The sequence below is a fragment of the Bubalus kerabau genome, chromosome 11 (assembly GCF_029407905.1).
Source record: "Bubalus kerabau isolate K-KA32 ecotype Philippines breed swamp buffalo chromosome 11, PCC_UOA_SB_1v2, whole genome shotgun sequence".
NCBI lineage: Eukaryota > Metazoa > Chordata > Mammalia > Artiodactyla > Bovidae > Bubalus > Bubalus kerabau.
The window spans coordinates 92804994-92825220 of NC_073634.1; the positions used below are offsets into that span (position 1 = coordinate 92804994).

General features: G+C 44.2%; 1 protein-coding gene across 1 annotated transcript; it reads right to left on the reverse strand.

The window, feature by feature from the left end:
* Positions 1 to 395: 395 nt before the first annotated feature.
* On the reverse strand, positions 396 to 18481 carry RSAD2 (radical S-adenosyl methionine domain containing 2). The gene is made up of 6 exons (XM_055541021.1): positions 18057 to 18481; positions 13803 to 13964; positions 9526 to 9755; positions 6896 to 7045; positions 4693 to 4725; positions 396 to 2776 (listed from the first exon to the last, which is right to left on the reverse strand). The coding sequence occupies exons 1-6, from the start codon at positions 18406 to 18408 to the stop codon at positions 2612 to 2614; spliced, it is 1092 nt and encodes a 363-aa protein (XP_055396996.1). The 5' UTR covers positions 18409 to 18481; the 3' UTR covers positions 396 to 2611.
* Between the last annotated feature and the right edge of the window lie 1746 nt (positions 18482 to 20227).

Below are 20227 nucleotides of genomic sequence, written 5' to 3' on the forward strand. Positions count from 1 at the left end.
ACTCTGGGTGCCAGGCTCCCGCTCTGCAGACTGCAGACCCTGTGATATTCAGAACAGCGGAACAGCGGCTCTGCAACCACGCAAATCCTGGGCTGCTGCTATTCCTGCTGCCTGTCTACAGGAATTCATTCCTTCCAAAGGGATCAAATTCAGGACACCAGGCCCCCCAGATGCTGGCTTTCATTTAAAACAAGAGGAGTACATTCCCCAGTGGCTCTTTTCTGCTCCATCTTGTTGCCAGTGGGGCTGTCTGAAATGTGCTCATTAATTGTTGGTAAGTTTGTTGATTTTTAAAGCGTACTTGCCTTAGCAATGGTGGTTTGTAAAAGCCTGCAATTACTTAAACACACACCAAGGAGAGACTTCATTAAGTTGACCCACTGAGAATGAAGGTAGTGTACAAAAATTACTTTATTACAACATCTTACAAAACAACAGACCAGCAGTCAAGAGCATCCCACATATAGAAAAAAATAAACATATATACATATATTTCCCTAAAACTGAGGTGTTCAAAACACACTCAAGACAGTCTTAAAAGCTTATGGTGTGAGTAGCCTTCATCTAATCACGAGGAATGAATTAAGTCCTTTCAACAAGACAGCGGGCTGTGCAATGAATTACTTTCTGATAGAACCTCATGGAGAATTTGTCCACCTGTTTTTCATCATGATTCTCTTTATTGATCGAAGAACTAGACTCCAAACTCCAGATTGTCATAGAAGAGGAGCTGACATATCAGATGTTTCAGATTCATACTTTGTATACCAGCATGCTGTTACTAATGTCCAGTCTTTCCAGGTTTCCTAAGACAAAATTCCATTCCTACTGTCACAACCTAACCAAGAAGTAATTGAAAGCACCACAAAAATACTTGCCTTTAATACTTAAATGGAGAAACCTCACTGAAATTACCTTTTATTTTCTTAATAAAAAGAAATACATCTCACAAAATAGACACAAATATTTAAAAACAAAATATAAAGCAAAATGTTATATAATCCAAACTTGAAATTTACTGTAATGCTACTTTTCCAGCTAAAGAAAAATGAACACTTGAATATTTTAAACATTAAGGATTTGAAAATTCTGTCAGTGCATAAGGAAATGGGTGGTGGTGTAAAAACAGCTGAAAAATGTATTTAAAATAGCTTATTTTTCATTTTTCTTTTTTTTCATTTTTCATTTTTTATTTTATTGTTTTTATCTTTATATACATATTTTTTTCATTTTTATAAGTGCAATGTTTTACTTTGTATTATTTCTCTTTGGGGAAAGAGAAATGTAGCTTTCCTCAGGTTGAGAGAAATTCACTTCATATTTCATTTGAATCACAGTGACTTAACATTTGAAGTAGGGATATCTTTTCTGAGGAAAAAAAAATCACTTAAACCAAACTTTCAAAATCTGCAAGTCTTGAAAAAAAAATTCTGAAGTAGAATTTCTATGTGGAGGCTTAACAGAATCAGGCAACATTTAGATGCCATCTAGTGGCCAAAACGGCAGCTGGATTATTAATTAAAGAGTTCTTTGAGCAAAAAATTGTCCGTGATTTTGCTGTTTTAGAGCAATGATAGGAAATTATTACTTCCCAGGCAATGGGATAGTGTTACATGAATAAAGTTACATGAATAAAGTTCAGGTGGTATTTCCACCAGAAGAGGGTTTTTTTCCCTTGACCCAATTCAAATGACGTTTTTCTCGAGCTCTTTCTTAGCAGTAAGAGAAGGCTCTGGAACTTTCTCACGTTGCCCTAGATTACATTCTTATTTCAAGTGGTTCAGAGTTAAATGGGAAATAGTAGCTTTGTGCCACAGCTTTATTCACAGAAAAGCCAGGTCCAGTCGCAACCCCCTGCTCCACCGTCACCTGGGGCTTTTGCCAACGGGATGGTGCCAATCCAGGAAACTGTCACTTCCTGGTGATGTGCAGACAACCGAGCAAATAAACAGTGTAGTTGCCTGCAGGCTCAGAAGATCCGCACGGCAACCCAAGCCCCGACCCAGTGTCAACTCCATCACGAAACGTAAAGCATACCTGGGTTTTGTTAAGACTCTTGGAAAACAAAAGGGAGATGGCTCACATTCCTGGCATAGTCAGTATGGGCTGCAGATTTCCTCTTTCTGGGTCTCACCAAAGCCTGATAAGATGAGCATTTCTTATTTTTTGAAATATGTATGGACTATTTATCAACGTCTAGTTAAGTATCCAAGGTTGCAATGATATAAAGGCTGAGAAATAAAAAGCCTCCCCACAGGTGGAGAGACTTCCTAATTTTTCCAGATGGGAAAATAACTATCAACTGAAAGGACTGGGAAAACAACTCCAAAACGGAAGCACAGGAGCCACAGTAGACACTACTTGAGCATTAAATGCAAAATGAGCTAATTAACTAAGGTTAACTGTCTTGTATGAGCTACGGATTTCAATTATCTAAGTTATTTGTGTGGGTTCAGTTACCATAGACAAGCAGATTCCACATGCAATGAAAACAGGATTTGGGGCCCCTGAGAAGTGCCCATCAGAAGGGGGGCAGCCACACACAGAGTCCCAAGGTGGCCCCCACGGGTGGGCAGAGGGTGGTCCAGCTTCCAGCTTCACCAGTTCAACTTCACCAGTCTAACTTCAGGTCTGCTTTGCTCCATACATATTTCCCTCCTCGCTTTAGAAACATCTTCTCATCAAAGCCACTGAATTTTATAGCTTCTTCTACACCCACGTCCAAGATGGACTTGGAAGGATCCTTCCGCCCATTTCTACAGTTCAGGAAGCGCATCTAGGAAATTCAGGACAAAAGTTAGAATATTTCCATATAATTTTCCTATAAAACTCAACTAGAGGGATCAACTCAAAATGATTCTGGATATTCCAATCATTCCAACAAATGTTTGTGGAGACCTATAAGTGAGATGCTCCCCTGGGGATGCTGAGCCCATTGGACAGCATCTCTGCTCTCAACCAGCTCCCTTCACCCACCTGAACACATTAGGCCAGGTAAGTGCAGGATAACCAGAATTGTATACATGTGCGTATCCCTCCATTGGAGGGTAGGGTAATTTGGAAAGGCTTCCAAAAGATGTTGATATCTGAGTTGTGTTTTGAAATTGTAAGCCGGAGAGAGTAGTATTGATAAAGCCCAGAAACAATACAGTAAATTTGGGAAATTTCAGGTAGATGATATTGTTGGTATGAAAACTGTGTGTGCACAAATAAGTGAAGAGTAATAAAATGTTCTTTTAAGAAAGGGAGAGAAGGTTGTACGAAAAGGCACTGCAAAGCCAGGCAGGTCCCACATCAAGAAGTGTCACGTGCCCTGTTAAGGGTCTTGGTGGCGGTATTCACTCACTCAGCCTGTCCGACTCTTTGCTACCCCCATGGACTGTAGCCCACCAAGCTCCTCTGTCCATGGGATTTCCCAGGCAGGAACACTGGAGTGGGTTGCCATTTCTTCCTCCAGGGGATCTTCCCGGATCAGGGATTGAACCCACATCTCCTGCATTGGCAGTCGGGTTCTTTGCCACTGAGCCACCAGGGAAGTCCAGGGGTCTTGGTTTTTATCCTAAATTAAGCATCCTGGAGCGAGGAACCAGATCTTCATGCCTTATGACCTACCATGGCACAGAGCATTTTATAGTAATTCTTACTGAATCAAAATGCTCTTAAATTGTCAAAAGTAAATTTTGTTCCCACTCTGTTTATTCCAACTATGCAGACACCAGAGAATTTTGAAGGAACATTGGTAAAAATCCCCAGGCAGTAAGGATACTCCAAAAATAAATTTCGTTTGACTTTTCCTCTCTACCTTGAACCCATAAAATAACACTTGTGTTACCACCCTTACCCCTCTGCTCTGTAAAGACAGCTCATATTGACAAAAAAAGTGAATGACTGTGAAGTGTCACTGATTAACTTGCAAATAATAAAGTGTCAAAAGTCACAGTAAGCATTTCTTGAAACACCAAATCCAACTTAAATATGGAAAAGCCACTGTTCTTGGAACTCATTTCTTAAACACAGGTCTTTGAATGCAAGTATTTGTCCTGTGCTAGAAATATTGGCAAACGTTTCTGAATTGGGACAAAAACAGAAGAGACAGAGAGGGAAAGGGAAAGTGATTTTTCAGTTTTGAGAAGGCTGGATTATCTTTTCCCTCAGAAGGCAGTGGCATAGGAATGTATTGGTGGCTTTAGGGGACTCTGCAACCTCTTCACCCCAAAGCCGATGGCAATCTGTTAGAGATAAGCCAGCAGCATCTGAGGAATTAAAGGCAATAATGTGAATTGTGACACATCCTTCCTGCAAAGAACCCCTGGTACCCCATGACCAGAGAAGCCAGCCAAAGATGGCATAACAGAGGAGGTCTGCTTTGTGTGAAGTCAGCTCCACACAACCTCCGTGGATCCATGGCCATGGGGAAGACACCGTGTAGTGGCAGAGGGGGCAGGGTGGTCATGCGAACATGGGCACTGGGTTCAAGCCAAGACCTGCCCAACGCCTTAGCTCCAACATGGGCACAGTGGATGAAGTCAGGGCTCTATAATGTTGATGCTAATCAGTGACAATAAAAATAGGAAATGCTGGCTAAAAAGAACGAATATGGGTTAAACGGTTATGCTGATTGTAACTCAACTCTGGCCTTGCTGCTTAGCTAATTTTTAAGGGATCATTTTATGATGCACTAGAGATACTCACATATTCATCCAGAATAAGGTAGGAATCTCTCATCTGCAAAGGAGAAATCACAGACAACTTTAGTTTCAGGCATATTTTTCAGTACGTACACTCAGCTGTCTGCCTTACAATGTTCGTGTGTTTGCTTCACCTTATCTCTGGAGTCACCATTTCTCAAATCTCCTGAGCATCTTTGGATTCATCTCCACAAGGTAAGCCACCTGCCAGGACCCCGCCCCCACCCAAAATGCCCCCCACCTGGGCAAGCTGTCTGTGTCCATTCAGATTCCAACAGATTCCAGCAAGCTGGCTTCTGAGTCCTGCTGGAAGGGTCACAGGGCTCTCTGAAAGCGCCTCTGACAAGGAAGCCCCCAGGCTAACTCTCCATGCCCTCCAGATCTTGGAGTGCCCCGTCCTCCACTGTTCAGTGTTCCTCGTGTGTGTGACATGCCTCTAATGGACCCCCTTTTCAGTGAATAAAGCAGAATCTCTAATGCTACTGCCTGTGTACTAAGTTGCTTCAGCCGTGTCCAACTCTTCGCCACCCCGTGGACTGTAGTCCCCCAGGCTCCTCTGTCTACGGGATTCTCCAGACATGAATACTGGAGTGGGTTGCCAATTTTTTCTCCGGGGGATCTTCCCAACCCAGGGATTGAACCTGTGTCTCTTATGTCTCTTGGATTGGCAGGCAGATTCTTTACCACTAGCGCCACCTGGGAAGCCCTTTAATGCTATTACCTGGGAGCTTACTGAGGACTTGAACATTGCTTTCATTCCTCGTAACTAGTGACGTCTTTCAGAGGTATGTGGAGGGTGTATCTGTACTTCTGTAGGAAGTTGTACCCTCCCTACGTACCCACAGAGGTTGGGGTCTGCACATGTGTTTGTATAAAGGCCAGATTGTAAATATTTTTCAGTCTTGTAGGCTGTTAGTCTCTACGGCAACTTAAGTTTACCTCACTTTACCTCTGACATAGGTGAAGTCAGCCCAACCTTGCCTCTCACACAGCTGAGGTCAGCTAACTTTACCTCTGACATGGGTGAGGTCAGTTAACCCTTTCTCTGATGTATGCGAGGTCAGTTAATCCTGCCTCTGACATGGTGAGGTCAGTTAACCCTATGACTCAGGCCCCTGTGTTTCTGCAATGGGGGAGTGATTTCTGGCTCATGGTCTCTCTGTGAAGAACTCACCCAAATATTAACAGTAATGCTTATTATAACTTATATGTTCTTTGATCTCACATTAACTGCATAATTAAGACAACTTTTATAAAGTCAAATACAACAGTGTGGACATATGAGTATTCTCCTCTGTTTTCTGTCCTCTTTTTGAAAGCTGCTCTGACCCCATCTGGGAATTTTCTTATTCATGCTCTGGTCAACATGACTTAGGAGTCTAAAGCATAAGGAATGAGTCCTTGTTCTGGAATTTCCAATATGATATAAGTATGTGAGGGAGAGATCTTGCTGCATGTTTATTCTTCAGGTGAAGATGGGGAAAGCTTTTGATTTTTAAAGAGTTGAAAAATAACAAAACTACCTATTTTAGAAAAATTTAAAGTCCGAAGAGTTATCAAGGTAGACAAAAATGATTGATAATCCATTACCCTGAGATGACCACAGGATGCGTACATACACACCCGTGCACACTAGGATTAAAGGTAGAATGGATTTTGCCTGTTGTTCTTTATTTCCACCCAATATCGTATCGTGCAAATTTATCCTGGCTCCCTAATGTTCTTTGAACTATACTACGTAGTCAGTATAACATTCCATACTGACCACGTGAGTTTACCTATTCTCTGTATGCTGAGTATCAGACTACCTTCAATTTTTTTTTACTCCTCTCCTTAACACTGCAGGAACATAGCTTTGAACAAGAAGTTCTTTTTTCCTTTGGCTTCAGAGAACACTCTCATTATTTACTCTGTGGAATCTCTGCAGGTAGACATGCTTTGGCTGACATGGTTTAATCTACAGGACATATGCATTTGTACTAACAAGACATATCCACTGTTCTCACTGGAAACCTAAAGATTTAGTACAGCTTCTATATCTACCATGAGACTCCTCCCCTTTCTCCACGAAACCCTCCCACATCCCAGCATGGGCAGCCCTTGGTGGAGACACTTTTCTCTTTGGAGCTACGTGTGTGATGGGAAACAAAATGACGTTCACTTTCTATTAATACACTTTAATACACTTAGAAAGTTCACTTTCTGACCTTCTGGTTAGACTCGGGCACCAAGCAGGACACATCCTTGTGGCGATCCAAGAACGCTTCAAACTCCTCGTCGCTGACCACGAACCTTTCCGCTTCTCTCAGAGCATCTTCTCCGGAGTTCTCACCCTCAATTATGAGACACTGGAAGACCTGAAACACAAGGGTGGTGTTGGCCTCCTAACGAGCTTTCCACCGCTTTTTATCCCAAATTGCATTTCCCTCTGAACCAAGCTTCATCCCTCCTGAGCAGAGAAAGTGAAACTGTTAGTCGCTCAGTTGTGTCCGGCTGTTTGCGACCCCGTGGACTGTGGACTGCAGCCCACCATGCTCCTCTGTCCATGGGATTTCCCAGGCAAGCATACTGGAGTGAGCACACATTTCCTTCTCCAGGAGGACCCAGGGATCGAACCCATGTCTCCTGCATTGCAGGCGGATTCTTTACCATCTGGGTCACCAGGGAAGCTCAGCAGAGAAGACTTGTTCAACTGAGGAACATTCTAGAAAGACACTGCTCTGGCAAAATGAAAATGTGACCTGAAATTTAGGAATATGGTACTAAAAGCCCAAATATTCCCAAAATACAATGTTTTAAAAAACTGATCTAGGTTATATTTGATCTAAGTCTTTTTTTTTTTTTTTTTCATAATATGAGTGAAATGAATTGAAGTTGCTCTGTCGTGTCCAACTCTTTTCGATCCTGTGGACTGTAGTCTGCCAGGCTTCTCCATCCATGGAATTTTCCAGGCAAGGATACTGGAGTAGGTTGCCATTTCCTTCTCTAGGGGATCAACATTGGGTAATTGGGCATCTTTTACAAAATTAGAAACTTCAGCTGAAATCAATGTAAATTCATAAGAATATTTTATATATCTAGAACTCTCTCTTAGTGTTCTGAAAATAATCTTCATGAGATGAACAGAATTGGAATTGGAAAGTATAGGAGAGGAACTCCTTTACTATTACTTTTGGGGGCATCTCTAGCCTTTGGGTTTGGAACATTAGCTAGTTATACCTATTGAGATGAACAGTTTTGGGGGACTTGAGGAATAGAAGTGATTTTTATGTATAAATCTATGTTGTAGTTCTTTGATACAAAATAATTAGGTTTATAATATGCATGCTCAGTCACTCAGTTGTGTCCAACTCTTTGCGACTCCATGGACTGTAGCCCACCAGGCTCCTCTGTCCATGGGTTTCTCCAGATAAGAATACTGGAGTGGGGAGTGGGTTGCCATGCCCTCTTAACAGGGGATCTTCCTGACCCAGGAATCTTCCTGAGATGCACATCTCCTGCATCTCCTGCATTGGCAGGCACATTCTTTATAACTAGTGCCACTTGGGAAGCCATTTATAATACATCTGCCTATAAATTTTCAATTTTTTAGATCAGCATTTTATTGTTAGTATTTATACTGTGGTATTTTTAAAAGTAGTTTTTAAACCTTTATATAGAAATGCATATTGTTTCTTACTACATTTTAGATTTAAGTGATGAAATATACCAGTTGAAATAGGCTTCCTAAAATACTTAACACTTTAATTTTGAGGTAGTCCCTTTAGGTTTTAAGCCATTATGTGCATGCATGCCTGCTAAGTTGCTTCAGTCATGTCCGACTCTTTGAGACCCCATGAACCATAGCCCGCCAGGCTCCTCTGTCCATGGGATTCTCCAGGCAAGAATATGGAGTGGGTTGTCATTCCTTCTCCAGAGGATCTTCCAGACCTAGGGATCAAATCCAGTTCACCTGCACTGGATTTAATCCACTGCAGGAGGATTTTTTACCATCTGAGTCAAGGAAGACTCATCTGCTAGAGAAGGAGTCAAATATCGCCTCCTGCATGAAGTCTTCCTGGTTTTTTGGCAGAATTAAACCTTTCCCATTTTGCCTTCCCACTTTATCCCAGCAGACATAGCTTCATATTCCATGAGTTTTCTTCCTCTCTTTTCCTTGCTAGAATTGAATTCTACATCCTATCTTCAATTGTATTAGTCTGGGGTCCAGCCACAGACTTTCATGGATTCCTGCATGACAATGACCAGGGCAGATTGTTAAGAACACATATTCAGGGGCTTCCTTGGCGGTCCAGTGATTAAGAAATCTCCTTGCAATGCAAAGGACACAAGTTCAATCCCTGAACCAGGAAGATCGCACATGCCTCGGAGCCACTACGCCCATGCACCACAACTACTGAGCCCAGGAGCTGCAAATCCTGAGTCCACATGCTGTTAACTACTGAAGTCTAAAGCTTGTGCTCTGCATCAAGAGAAGTCACCATAATGAGAAGCTCACACCCTGCACCTAGAGAGTAGACCCTCATTGCTGCAATTAGAAAAAAGTTCATGTGGCAGTGAAGACCCAGCACAGTCAAAAATAAATAAATCTTTACCAAAAACAAAACAAAACAAAAACCGACATATTCACACAAGTCCTCCTGCTAATCTGTTTCAGGACAGTGCGTATGGTATGAGTCCCCAGAAGCTGATTCTAAGTCTAGCAGAAAGAAGAACCAAACCCAGCTGGCTCTCTGAGTCCAGAGTTCTCTGTATCCTTATCATTTTTGGTGTCCCTGAAGCAAATCTCTCCTGAACGCTCACTTCATTACAATCACAAAAGCAATGCGGTTGGTACCTTCCAGCGGACGGGGTTGAGCGCGGTTATCTGTTCCTTCATATCCTCGTCCACGTTGAATCGATTGATGACTGAGTTTATCTTGAAGGCCACTCTGTATTCCTTACACCATGTCCTCAGTTTCTGGAGATTTTCCACGTGGTTCTTCTTTCCTTGACCACGGCCAATAAGGACATTGACCTGCTCGTCAAAGCTGTCACAGGAGATGGCGAGAATGTCCAAATATTCACCTGAGGGAAAACGATCACTGTTAGGCTTTTCTGTCCAAGGAGGAAAACTTATGTTAAGCTTTTCCATCCAAGGATGAAAGCATAGGATTTGGGGCTTCCCTGGTGGCTGACGGGAAAAAATCGGCCTGCCAATGCAGGAGACACGGGTTCACTCCCTGATCTAGGAAGATGCCCACATGCCTCAGAGCAACCAAGCCCGAGTACTACTATTGAGCTTGGGCTCCAAGCCCAGGAGCCACAGCGACAGAAGCCTACGCGCCCCTGAGCCTGTGCTTCGCAACAGGAGAAGCATCTACAAGGGAGAGTAGTCTCTGGTGCCCAAAACTAGAGAAAAGCCCACACAGCAGGGAAGTCAGCACAGCCAAAAACAAAGAAATAAAATTCTATATATATAAAAAAGAGCATAGGCTTTCAAGCCAGAGGTGGAGAACTGGAGCCTTAGGGACCACAGAAGTAGGCAAAAACGTTTTGTTTGTTCCTCCAGACATTTAAAAATGTTACAGGAGCTAAATCTGACTACATGTCAGCTCTGTGTCTGTTACTTTGACCTTTGCTTCCCTTTGCTATTGTTCACTAAAAGAATACTGTCCATACACAATGGCCTGCCTCGGAGAACCCTGGCCCTCTGCCTGAATGTTAAACCAAAATGCTTTTGTTCAGAGAAACACCCTGAACTTGTCCACCTGCAAGAGAAAAGAAACTTATACATATCCTTCCTGAGGGCCCTTGAGGGAATAATTGCAAAACCTGGGGCCTTTTTACTTTATTTCTCATCTCCTCCAGACCCCAGTGAGATGCTTATTTTGAGACAGTCTGCGATCTGGTCCTTCTGCCAGCTTTTGGAGTCAAGTCCTTATTCCTTGTCTCAACACCTTCTCTCCCAATTTTAAGGCCTGTCGTGTGGTGAGCAGAGAGAGCTTCGACTTGGTAACAAAAATATTTCATGCTGTTTTTAAAGATTTTTATTTGGGAGATTGAACATAGTCATTAAAAAGAATGAAATAATGCCACCGCAGCAATATGGATGGACCAGGAAATTGTCATACTGAGTGAAGTTGGGCAGAAAAAGAGAAACATGGAATGATAGGGCTTGTATTGCAGAATCTTAAAAATGATACACATGGACTTATTTACAAATGGAAACAGACTCTCTGACTTAGAGAATGAATGCATGATCACCGGGAGGGAGCAGGGCAGTGATAATCTTGGGTCTGCGACTAACGAAGTGGAAGCACTTGGGACTGACCTGGACAGTCTATGACCATAGACTGACCATAGCAGTCTAAACTGCTATGTTTAAAACAGACAACCAACAAGCACCTACTATGGAGCACAGGGAACTCTGCTCAATACTCTTTAATAACCTTAATGGGAAAAAGAATTTGAGAAAGAGTAGATTTATGTATAACTAAATTGGAGGAGGAAATGGCAACCCACTCCAGTATTCTTGCCTGGGAAATTCCATGGACAGAGGGGCTTGGCCGGCTATATAGTCCACGGGGTTGCAGAGTCTGACATGACTGAGCGACTGAGCATGTGGAACATACTCTAATACAAAATAAAAGGTGTAAAAAAAATAGAGTGTAGATTTAGGATGTATCTTTAATAGTCTGAGCATATGGCAACACTAACCCTGATCTCTGATATAGGACAAAAATCAATGGCTGTTCACAATTGGCTGTCAAAGTGTCTGCTATGAATAGTCCTTGCACTTTCTTGTTTTCTCCAGTGATCTTTTTTCTTTGCTGTTTTTCAGTCACTAAGTCATTCATGTCTGATTCTTTGTGACCCCATGGACAGCAGCATGCCAGGCTCTCCTGTCCTCCACTAACTCCAGAAGTTTGGTCCAATTCATGTCCATTGAGTTGGTGATGCTATCTAACATCTCATCCTCTGCCTCCCACTTCTCCTCCTGCCTTCAGTCTTTCCCAGCATCAGGGTCTTTTCCAATGAGTTGACTCTTCGCATCAGGTAGTCAAAGTATTGAATCTTCAGCTTCATCCTTTTTCTTGCTGCTGCTGCTAAGTCACTTCAGTCGTGTCCGACTCTGTGCAACCTACCCCATAGACGGCAGCCCACCAGGCTCCGCCGCACCTGGGATTCTCCAGGCAAGAACATTGGAGTGGGTTGCCATTTCCTTCTCTAATTCATGAAAGGAAAAAGTGAAAGTTAAGTTGCTCAGTCGTGTCCGACTCTTCACAACCCCACGGACTGCGGCCTACCAGGCTCCTCCATCCATGGGATTTTCCAGGCAAGAGTACTGGAGTGGGGTGCCATTCTGAGGCACTTCCAAATTTGCTACTTTGCACTGCCTTTCCAGACCAGCTTCTGAGCTTTTGCCCTAAGGTGCAACACTGCTCGTGGTCCTTACTCCTCACACCACACCTCTTGGAGGGAACGCACGGCCCAGGACACAGGCAGCAAACCCAACTCAGTCTTCTCTGCTTACATGGCTCCCTAACCCTGTCTTATCTCTCTAAATCCAGTTCCCAAAGCTTACTTTTGAATTTCTGATGGTCACCTTTGACTGAGTGACTACCTTCACGGGTGTTTTGTTGCTGACTTATGGCCCTGTGCTCCTCCTGTTAACCTTTCCCAGAATGGAAGTACAACCCTCCCCCACACCCCACCCTCCCCTCCCCCACATCCATATTTCTTCATCGTTTAGGAAAGAGGGTTTCATCAGAGATTCCCGTGAACATTCTCAACAAATTGTACATGCAACTACCCTTTGAGTGATTTCAAGACTCAACTCACAGAAAGCAAACACAGAACATTTACGTAAAGAGTCCAATCAGAACTGTTTACTAAAATAGTAGTAGTGCTCTGTGCTGACCTAAATGGGGTGGAAATCCAAAAAAAGAGGGGATACATGTAAACAAACAGCTGATCCACTCTGTTGTACAGCAGAAACGAACACAATATTGTAAACAGCTATACTCCAATAAGAATTAATTTAAAAAAACTGTTAAAAAACAAAATAAATAGAATAGACTAAATAAATAAGTTAAATAAAGTGTAATAATAGCTAACATTTTTCAAATGCTTCCTAAATTCCAGGTACTGCTCTAAGAATATTAATAAGTGTAAGTGTTAGTCGCTCAGTCATGCCCAACTCTTTGCAACCCCATGGACTGCAGCCCACCAGGCTCCCGTGTCCAAGAGATTTTCTAGGCAAGGATACTGGAGTGGGTTGCCATTTCCTTCTCCAAGAATATGAATATCTATGTAAAAATTAGCATTAAGGGACCTCCACAGTCTTAGGCTTCTCTGGTGGCTTAGTGGTAAAGAATCCACCTGCCAATGCAGGAGACACAGGTTTGATCCCTGAGTCAGGAAGAGCCCCTGGAGAAGGAAATGGCAACCCACTCTAGTATTTTTGCCTGGAGAATCCCATGGACAGAGGAGCCTGGCAGGGTACTATCCATGAGGTCACAAAAGAGTAGGACACCACTTAGTGACAAAATATCAACAGTCTTAAGACCAGGGGTTCGTAACCCTGATTGCAGAGTGGAATCCCTTTGGAGCACCCCAAGTTGGAATGTCCACACACCACAAGGCTCTGAAATAAATAGTCTGGAGGCCAGTCCCAGCAGAGACGTCTTATTTAAAGTTCCTCAGTAGCCAAATACATAGCCAGAGGGGAGAATGACTATTTTAGTCCAATCCCTCAATTTATACAGGACACTACTAAAATAGAGTCATTTCCATAAATACTCTAAAAATTAAACATGAATAGGAAACAATAAGGTCAGGGCTTGCCAAACTGTCCACTGTGTTCATCTTCCCCACTAATGACTCAACTAAAGCTACTTTGATAATGGACGGGAGCGTCTGCTGGTGGGTCCTGCTATCTGCTTTGCCATACTTGTTTATGAGAGCCCTACCGAAACTTGGCATGCAGCCTGAAGAGAGATTACAACAAGCATACTTGCTTTTTTCCTCCCTTCAGATCCCCAGCAGGCCAGGCCGGAGGCCCAGGATGGAAGGAAATACAGTGACCAACACTGACAGAGGCCAGAGTCACATGCCGTGGGGGCTGCTCACCGTACTTCTGGAACCACCTCTCGCGGATCAGGCTCCCGTTGCTGACAATGCTGACGCTGGGCAGCTGCAGCTCCTGCTTACAGAACTTCACCAGCCTGCCCAGGTACTCGCCCCGGTCCTGGAGGAACGGCTCCCCGCCTGAGAAGTTGATCTTCTCCATACCTGGGACAGACAGCACATGGAGTTTCCTTCTATTTTAGCACTTCATCAACATCCATTATCATTTTAATGGCAAAAGTAGAGTTTTCTCAAGGTAATAGAATGAGACTGGAGAGAAATGGCAAATAGATAGGGAAACAGTGACAGACTTTATGTTGGGGGGCTCCCAAATCACCACAGATGATGACTGCAGCCATGAAATTAAAAGACGCTTGCTCCTTGGAAAAAAAGCTATGACCAACCTAGACAGCATATTAAAAAGCAGTGACATTACTTTGCCAACAAAGGTCGGTCTAGTCAAGGCTATGGTTTTTCCAATAGTCATGTATGGATGTGAGAATTGGACTATAAAGAAAGCTGAGCACCAAAGAATTGAAGCTTTTGAACTGTGGTGTTGGAGAAGACTCTTGAGAGTCCTTTGGACTGCGAGGAGATTCAACCAGTCCATTCTAAAGGAAATCAGTCCTGAATATTCATTGGAAGGACTGATGCTGAAGCTGAAACTCCAATACTTTGGCCACCTGATGTGAAGGACTGACTCATTTGAAAAGACCCTGATGCTGGGACAGATTGAGGGCAGGAGGAGAAGGGGACGACAGAGGGTGAGATGGTTGGATGGTATCACTGACTCAATGGACATGAGTTTGGGTAAACTCCGGGAGTTGGTGATGGACAGGGAGGCCTGGCGTGCCACAGTCCATGGGGTTGCAAAGAGTCAGACACGACTGAGGGACTGAACTGAACTGCACAGAGAGAAATGGAGCTAGGACATAGGTCCAAGGACATAGGTCCAAGCTCCAAAGCCTTTGATCTTTCTAAAGTGAGTTTGCCCTCCATCCTGGCTTTCCCAGGACAGTCCTGGTTTACAGAGACCACATCTCATCAGTTGTTCTTCCCAGCACCTGTTTTGCTCTCAAATGTTTCTGCAGTGGGACAGTGATAAATTATATCATCTCACTCTTCATAAGCTAACATGCTAGGAGGCAGCTTGTGTGACAAGCATTATTATTCCAAATAAAATATTGTTCCCTAAAAGTGTGATTAAGCAGGGACAGGTAACTGGGGAAAGTGAAACAGTGTGTTGGCCAGCGGTGTAGCCTGTGATGAGTTTGAGGAGAAGGCCAGAGGGGATGAGTGAACAAGAAGATTGAAGGAACGGGATGTAGAGATGCAGCTAAGAGCTTAGAAAAGGAGCCATTCATTCACAGTGGCGGCAACACACAATCCATCCTGTCACAGCTCAGGTCAAGAGCTGTGACGATGCTCATAATGGCTGTGTTCTATTCAACCTGCTGTGTAAAAATCAGAGGAGTAAATAATATATCTTGGAAGCATCTTCATCCAGAGTGGTGGTGGTTTCATTGCTTCAGTCATGTCAGACTCTTGTGACCTCATGGACTGTAGCCTACCAGGCTCCTCCATCCATGGGATTCTCTAAGCAAGAACACTGGAGTGGGTTGCCGTTTCCTTCTCCAGGGAATTCCTTCCTGACCCAGGAGTCAAACCCAGGTCTCCTGCATTGCAGGCAGATTCTTTACCAACTGAGCTACGAAGGAAGCCTCTTCCTCCAGTGTAGCAATTTTAATTTTAAATGTAATGTATATTTATATTTATTCTCTTAATTTAAATTTAAAAGTAAATTCAAATTTTAATAATCACCAAAATAGATTTTCCTTCCTTTACCAGAAATTTCACTTACAGGTCATGCCACCCATATTATACCCTAACCATCTTAACTAACTTTGGTTTTATTTACTTAAAACTGAGAGGTCACAATATGTATTAATTATAACTATAATAGTTTATGCTCTATTAAAAAAACAAGAGCATTCATTTATTTGTGCCTTGTAGAAACTTTGTAAGATTGATATACGAGCTATCATTTTGCTCTATATTTTAAAGAATATTAAACTGATAGTCAGAAAGTCAAATCTCTTGGCACATCTCAAATTCTGGCCTTATGAATCAAGAGTCTAAGTTCTTTCCACCACCTCAGTCCTCTCCTCATTTGTTCATTCATGAATTAATTCATCTATTCAAAAAATTCATTAGATTCCTGTTACCTGCTAGATATTTTGCTAGACAAAAAGATAAACAGAATGTCAAGTTTCAGTCTTAGAACTCAAACTCTTGGGGGACCCAAGTATTAAAAACGAAACAGTAAAACAAAAGAGCACAATTTTAAACATGCTATAACAAGCAGTTAGGCTGCTTCCATTCCTTGGCAATGTAAGCAGTGTGCTGTGAACATAGCACTGTGCCATGAGCTTAGGTGCTCAGTCATGTCTAACTCTGCGACCTCATGGATTTTGGCCCACCAGGCTCCTCTGTCCATGGGAGTCTCCAGGCACGAATGCTGGAGTGGGTTGCCATTTCCTTCTCCAGGGGATCTTCCTGACCCAGGGATCGAACCCCAGCCTCTTGGGTTTCCTGAATTGGCAGGCGGGTTCTTTGCCTCTAGTGCCACCTGGGAAGGTATCTTGCATGAAGAGGACCAGGAATATTTCTAAGGAGCTTTGAAAGTTCACTAACAGAGCCTGGGGTGACTGGCATTCCAGAAAGAGAGAACAGTGCGATCAGGGTCCAGGAGGAAGGTGTTGGGGGAGAATTGTGTCATGTGATGTGCCCATAGCATGGGGTCCTTCAGGAAATGGGGTGAGGATGGCAACACGGTACTTGAAGCCTGTGCTCACAAGTTTGGGCTTGGAAGCCAGGGAAGAAAGTTCAGTAGGGGGAGTTATGCATCCAACATATATTTCCATATGATCACGTGCTTTCCGTGGGGACAAAGGGACAATGAGATGAACTGCAACAGTCCTGGTGAGAAATACCAAGATGCTGAACTAGATGCCACTGGGAACGGCGGTGAGGTGGGTCAGCCGCTGGATGAGCTGCAGATGACTGGGCAGACATACGGGGAGTGAAATACGTCAGATCCAGTAACGGTCAGGTGTACGTTCTCAGCATGCTGCTGCTGCTGCTGCTAAGTCGCTTCAGTCGTGTCGGACTCTGTGCGACCCCAGAGACGGCAGCCCACCAGGCTCCCCCGACCCTGGGATTCTCCAGGCAAGAACACTGGAGTGGGTTGCCATTTCCTTCTCCAATGCGTGAAAGTGAAAAGTGAAAGTGAAGTCGCGCAGTCGTGTCCAGACTCTTTGCGACCCCATGGACTGCAGCCTACCAGGCCCCTCCATCCATGGGATTTTCCAGGCAAGAGTAGTGGAGTGGGGTGCCATTGCCTTCTCTGCGTTCTCAGCCTATAAATTACCAAATTTGGCAAGGCTGGTGTCAGAATAGGAGCTAGTGGTTACCTCAGGCAGGAAGGGCAGGGGCTGAAGGCAGCAGGAGCTATGGGCACCCTGCTGTTCTCTGTGCAGATTTGCCTGCTCTTTATCAGGATGTGGTCACTGTGACGTTCAGTATGTGTGCAAGACAAATACGTATATGTCTGCAGCAGAGTTAAGTTGAGAAAGAAGCTGGTGATGTGGCTGAGGTTGCTGGTTTAGGAAGTGCTCTAGGGAAGACAGGCGGATGGGAGAGGAGGAGGGCAGATCACCTTAGACCTGGACTGGCTGGGCTGTCTCTGAGATGCCTGCCTGTTACTGATGCGGTGACACTCAGTGAGCAAGTCCCCAGAGCAAAAGCACCGCCTTGCTTGAATGGTACACAGCTTCTCTAAATATTCATGATAAGAGCACGTAAATAATCCCAAACAACAAACCCAAACATTGCATTTCTTAAGTCAAAAGTTTTTGTATTTGTTGGCAGCTCTCATCAGCTGTTTCTGGGGAACTCAGTACATCAACTCAGAGAGCGGCACAACTTCCCAACCTGCCTCCTTCCCCATGCTGCTCACTTAGAAGAAGCGGTGATGCTTTGCTCCCCGATGCCAGCCCACTCTGCAGGTTGGGAAGATCTTGGCACCCATCCACAGCTCACCCCTACCTCCTCTGGCCGGAGTGCATCCCCACTGTGTCCTGGGAAGGACTGAGTTCCTGGGGAACCTCTCCGGCCGGGACTGCTCCCTGCCCCAGCCTCGTCGCCCTTTTTGAAGTGGCTGAGCACCTGAGGGCTTTCCTGGGTCTGGGGACTCACCTGCTTCTTTCAGCATCAGCAGACCTCTCTTGGCCTCCTCCAGCGGCAGCACGAAGGATGTTTTGGCTGTGTGGAAGCAGAAGCCACACTTGTAGTTGCACTGGCGGGTGAAGTGGTAATTGACGCTGGTGGGGGTGGTGGGCAGGTCGCCGCCGCCCTCTCTCTCTGCCCTGCTGGGCTCCCCTGCTTCCCTCCTGTTCTGGAGCGGCTGGCTCCTCTCGCCCCCTGCCAGCCAAGATGCTGCCCGGAGCTGGAGGAACAGGGGCCCCAAGCTGCTCCACACGGAGCCCAGGGGCTGCAGGAAGACGTTCAGCAGCTTGAGAGCAAATGCAATGGGTACCAGCATCCACATGGTGGCAGGTGCTCTGAGGCTACGCTGTGGCGGCAAGTGCCCTGAGACTGCGTTGCAGCTGCAGGCTGGCTTTTATACATGCCTGGCACCCTGTCATACGGGAGGAGGAACACACCTTCCTTGACTAATGCTCAGCTGAGTGTTAAGTTTCGATTTCCTTCTTCGTGAAAATGAAAGTTGGAACAGGGCCAAGACTAAAGTCTCAGGAGTAGGACCGACATCTGGTTTTCTCTGCCCAATGGCGCAGCTCCGTCTCCTGGAATCAGTACTAGTTGAGACTGGATGTAGATGGACATGCTGCTCTCGAATCTCTATTTGGATCCAGCAGGTAGTGATAGAACTAGGCAGAGACATAGCCACCTCTGCAGCTGCTGCATCACCAGTGCAGGACGTAACCTGTAGAAGCATCTGCCCCAGTGCCCTTTACTTGCTAGGGCTCAGTGAGAGTTTGTCTGGAGAGCCAAACAGTGAAGACTGATTGACCGGTAGACGATGAGAGCAGACTATCAGCTCAGGACCCCTTTCAGATCTCAGTTGAAACATATAGGCACATAAAGACATTAATGCCTGAATCTTCCTTAGTGATTCATCTTAATGAATGCATTTTCACATGGTGAAAAGTTTCAAATGTTGAAATTAAGCCATTTATCTTTGCCTGCAGGTTTATGCTTGTCTACACCATTTTTAAAAGACAAGAGAAGAATCAGATGCTTTTCTAAGATCCTTCTTTTTTTTAAAAAAAAAATTGAAGTATGGTTAATTTACAAGGTTGTATTAGTTTCAGGTGTACAAAAAAGTGATTCACTTATCAGTTCAGTTCAGTCACTCAGTCATGTCTGACTCTTTGCGACCGCATGGACTGCGGCACGCCAGGCTTCTGTGTCCATCACCAACTCCTGGAATTAACTCAAACTCATGTCCTTTGAGTCGGTGATGCTATCTAACCATCTCATCCTCTGTTGTCCCCTTCTCTTCCTGCCTTCAATCTTTCCCAGCATCAGGGTCTTTTCAAATGAGTCATTTCTTCACATAAAGTGTCCAAAGTATTGGAGTTTCAGCTTCAGCATCAGTCCTTCCAATGAATATTCAGGACTGATCTTCTTTAGAATGGACTGGTTGGATCTCCTTGCAGTCCAAGGGACTCTCAAGAGTCTTCTGCAACACCACTGTTCAAAGGCATCAATTCTTTGGTACTCAGCTTTCTTTATAGTTCAACTCTCACATCTATACATGACTACTAGAAAAACCATAGCTTTGACTAGACCGACCTTTGTTGGCAAAGTAATGTCTCTGCTTTTTAATATGCTGTCTAGGTTGGTCATAGCTTTTCTTCCAAGGAGCAAGCGTCTTTTAATTTCATGGCTGCGATCACCATCTGCAGTGATTTTGGGGCCCCCCAAAATAAAGTCTCTCACTGTTTCCACTTTCCCCGTCTATTTGCCATGAAATGATGGGACCAGATGCCATAATCTTAGCTTTCTGGATGTTGCGTTTTAAACTAACTTTTTCACTCTCCTCTTTCACTTTCATCAAGAGGCTCTTTAGTTCTTCGCTTTCTGTCATAAGGGTCATGTCATCTGCATATCTGAGGTTATTGATATTTCTCCCGGATATCTTGATTCCAGCTTGCACTTCCTCCAGCCCAGTGTTTCTCCTGATGATCTTTGCATACAATTTGAATAAGCAGGGTGACAGTATACAGCCTTGATATACTCCTTTTCCTATTTGGAACCAGTCTGTTGTTCCATGTCCAGTGCTAACTGTTGCTTCCTGACCAGCATGCAGATTTCTTAAGAAGCAGGTGAGGTGGTCTGGTATT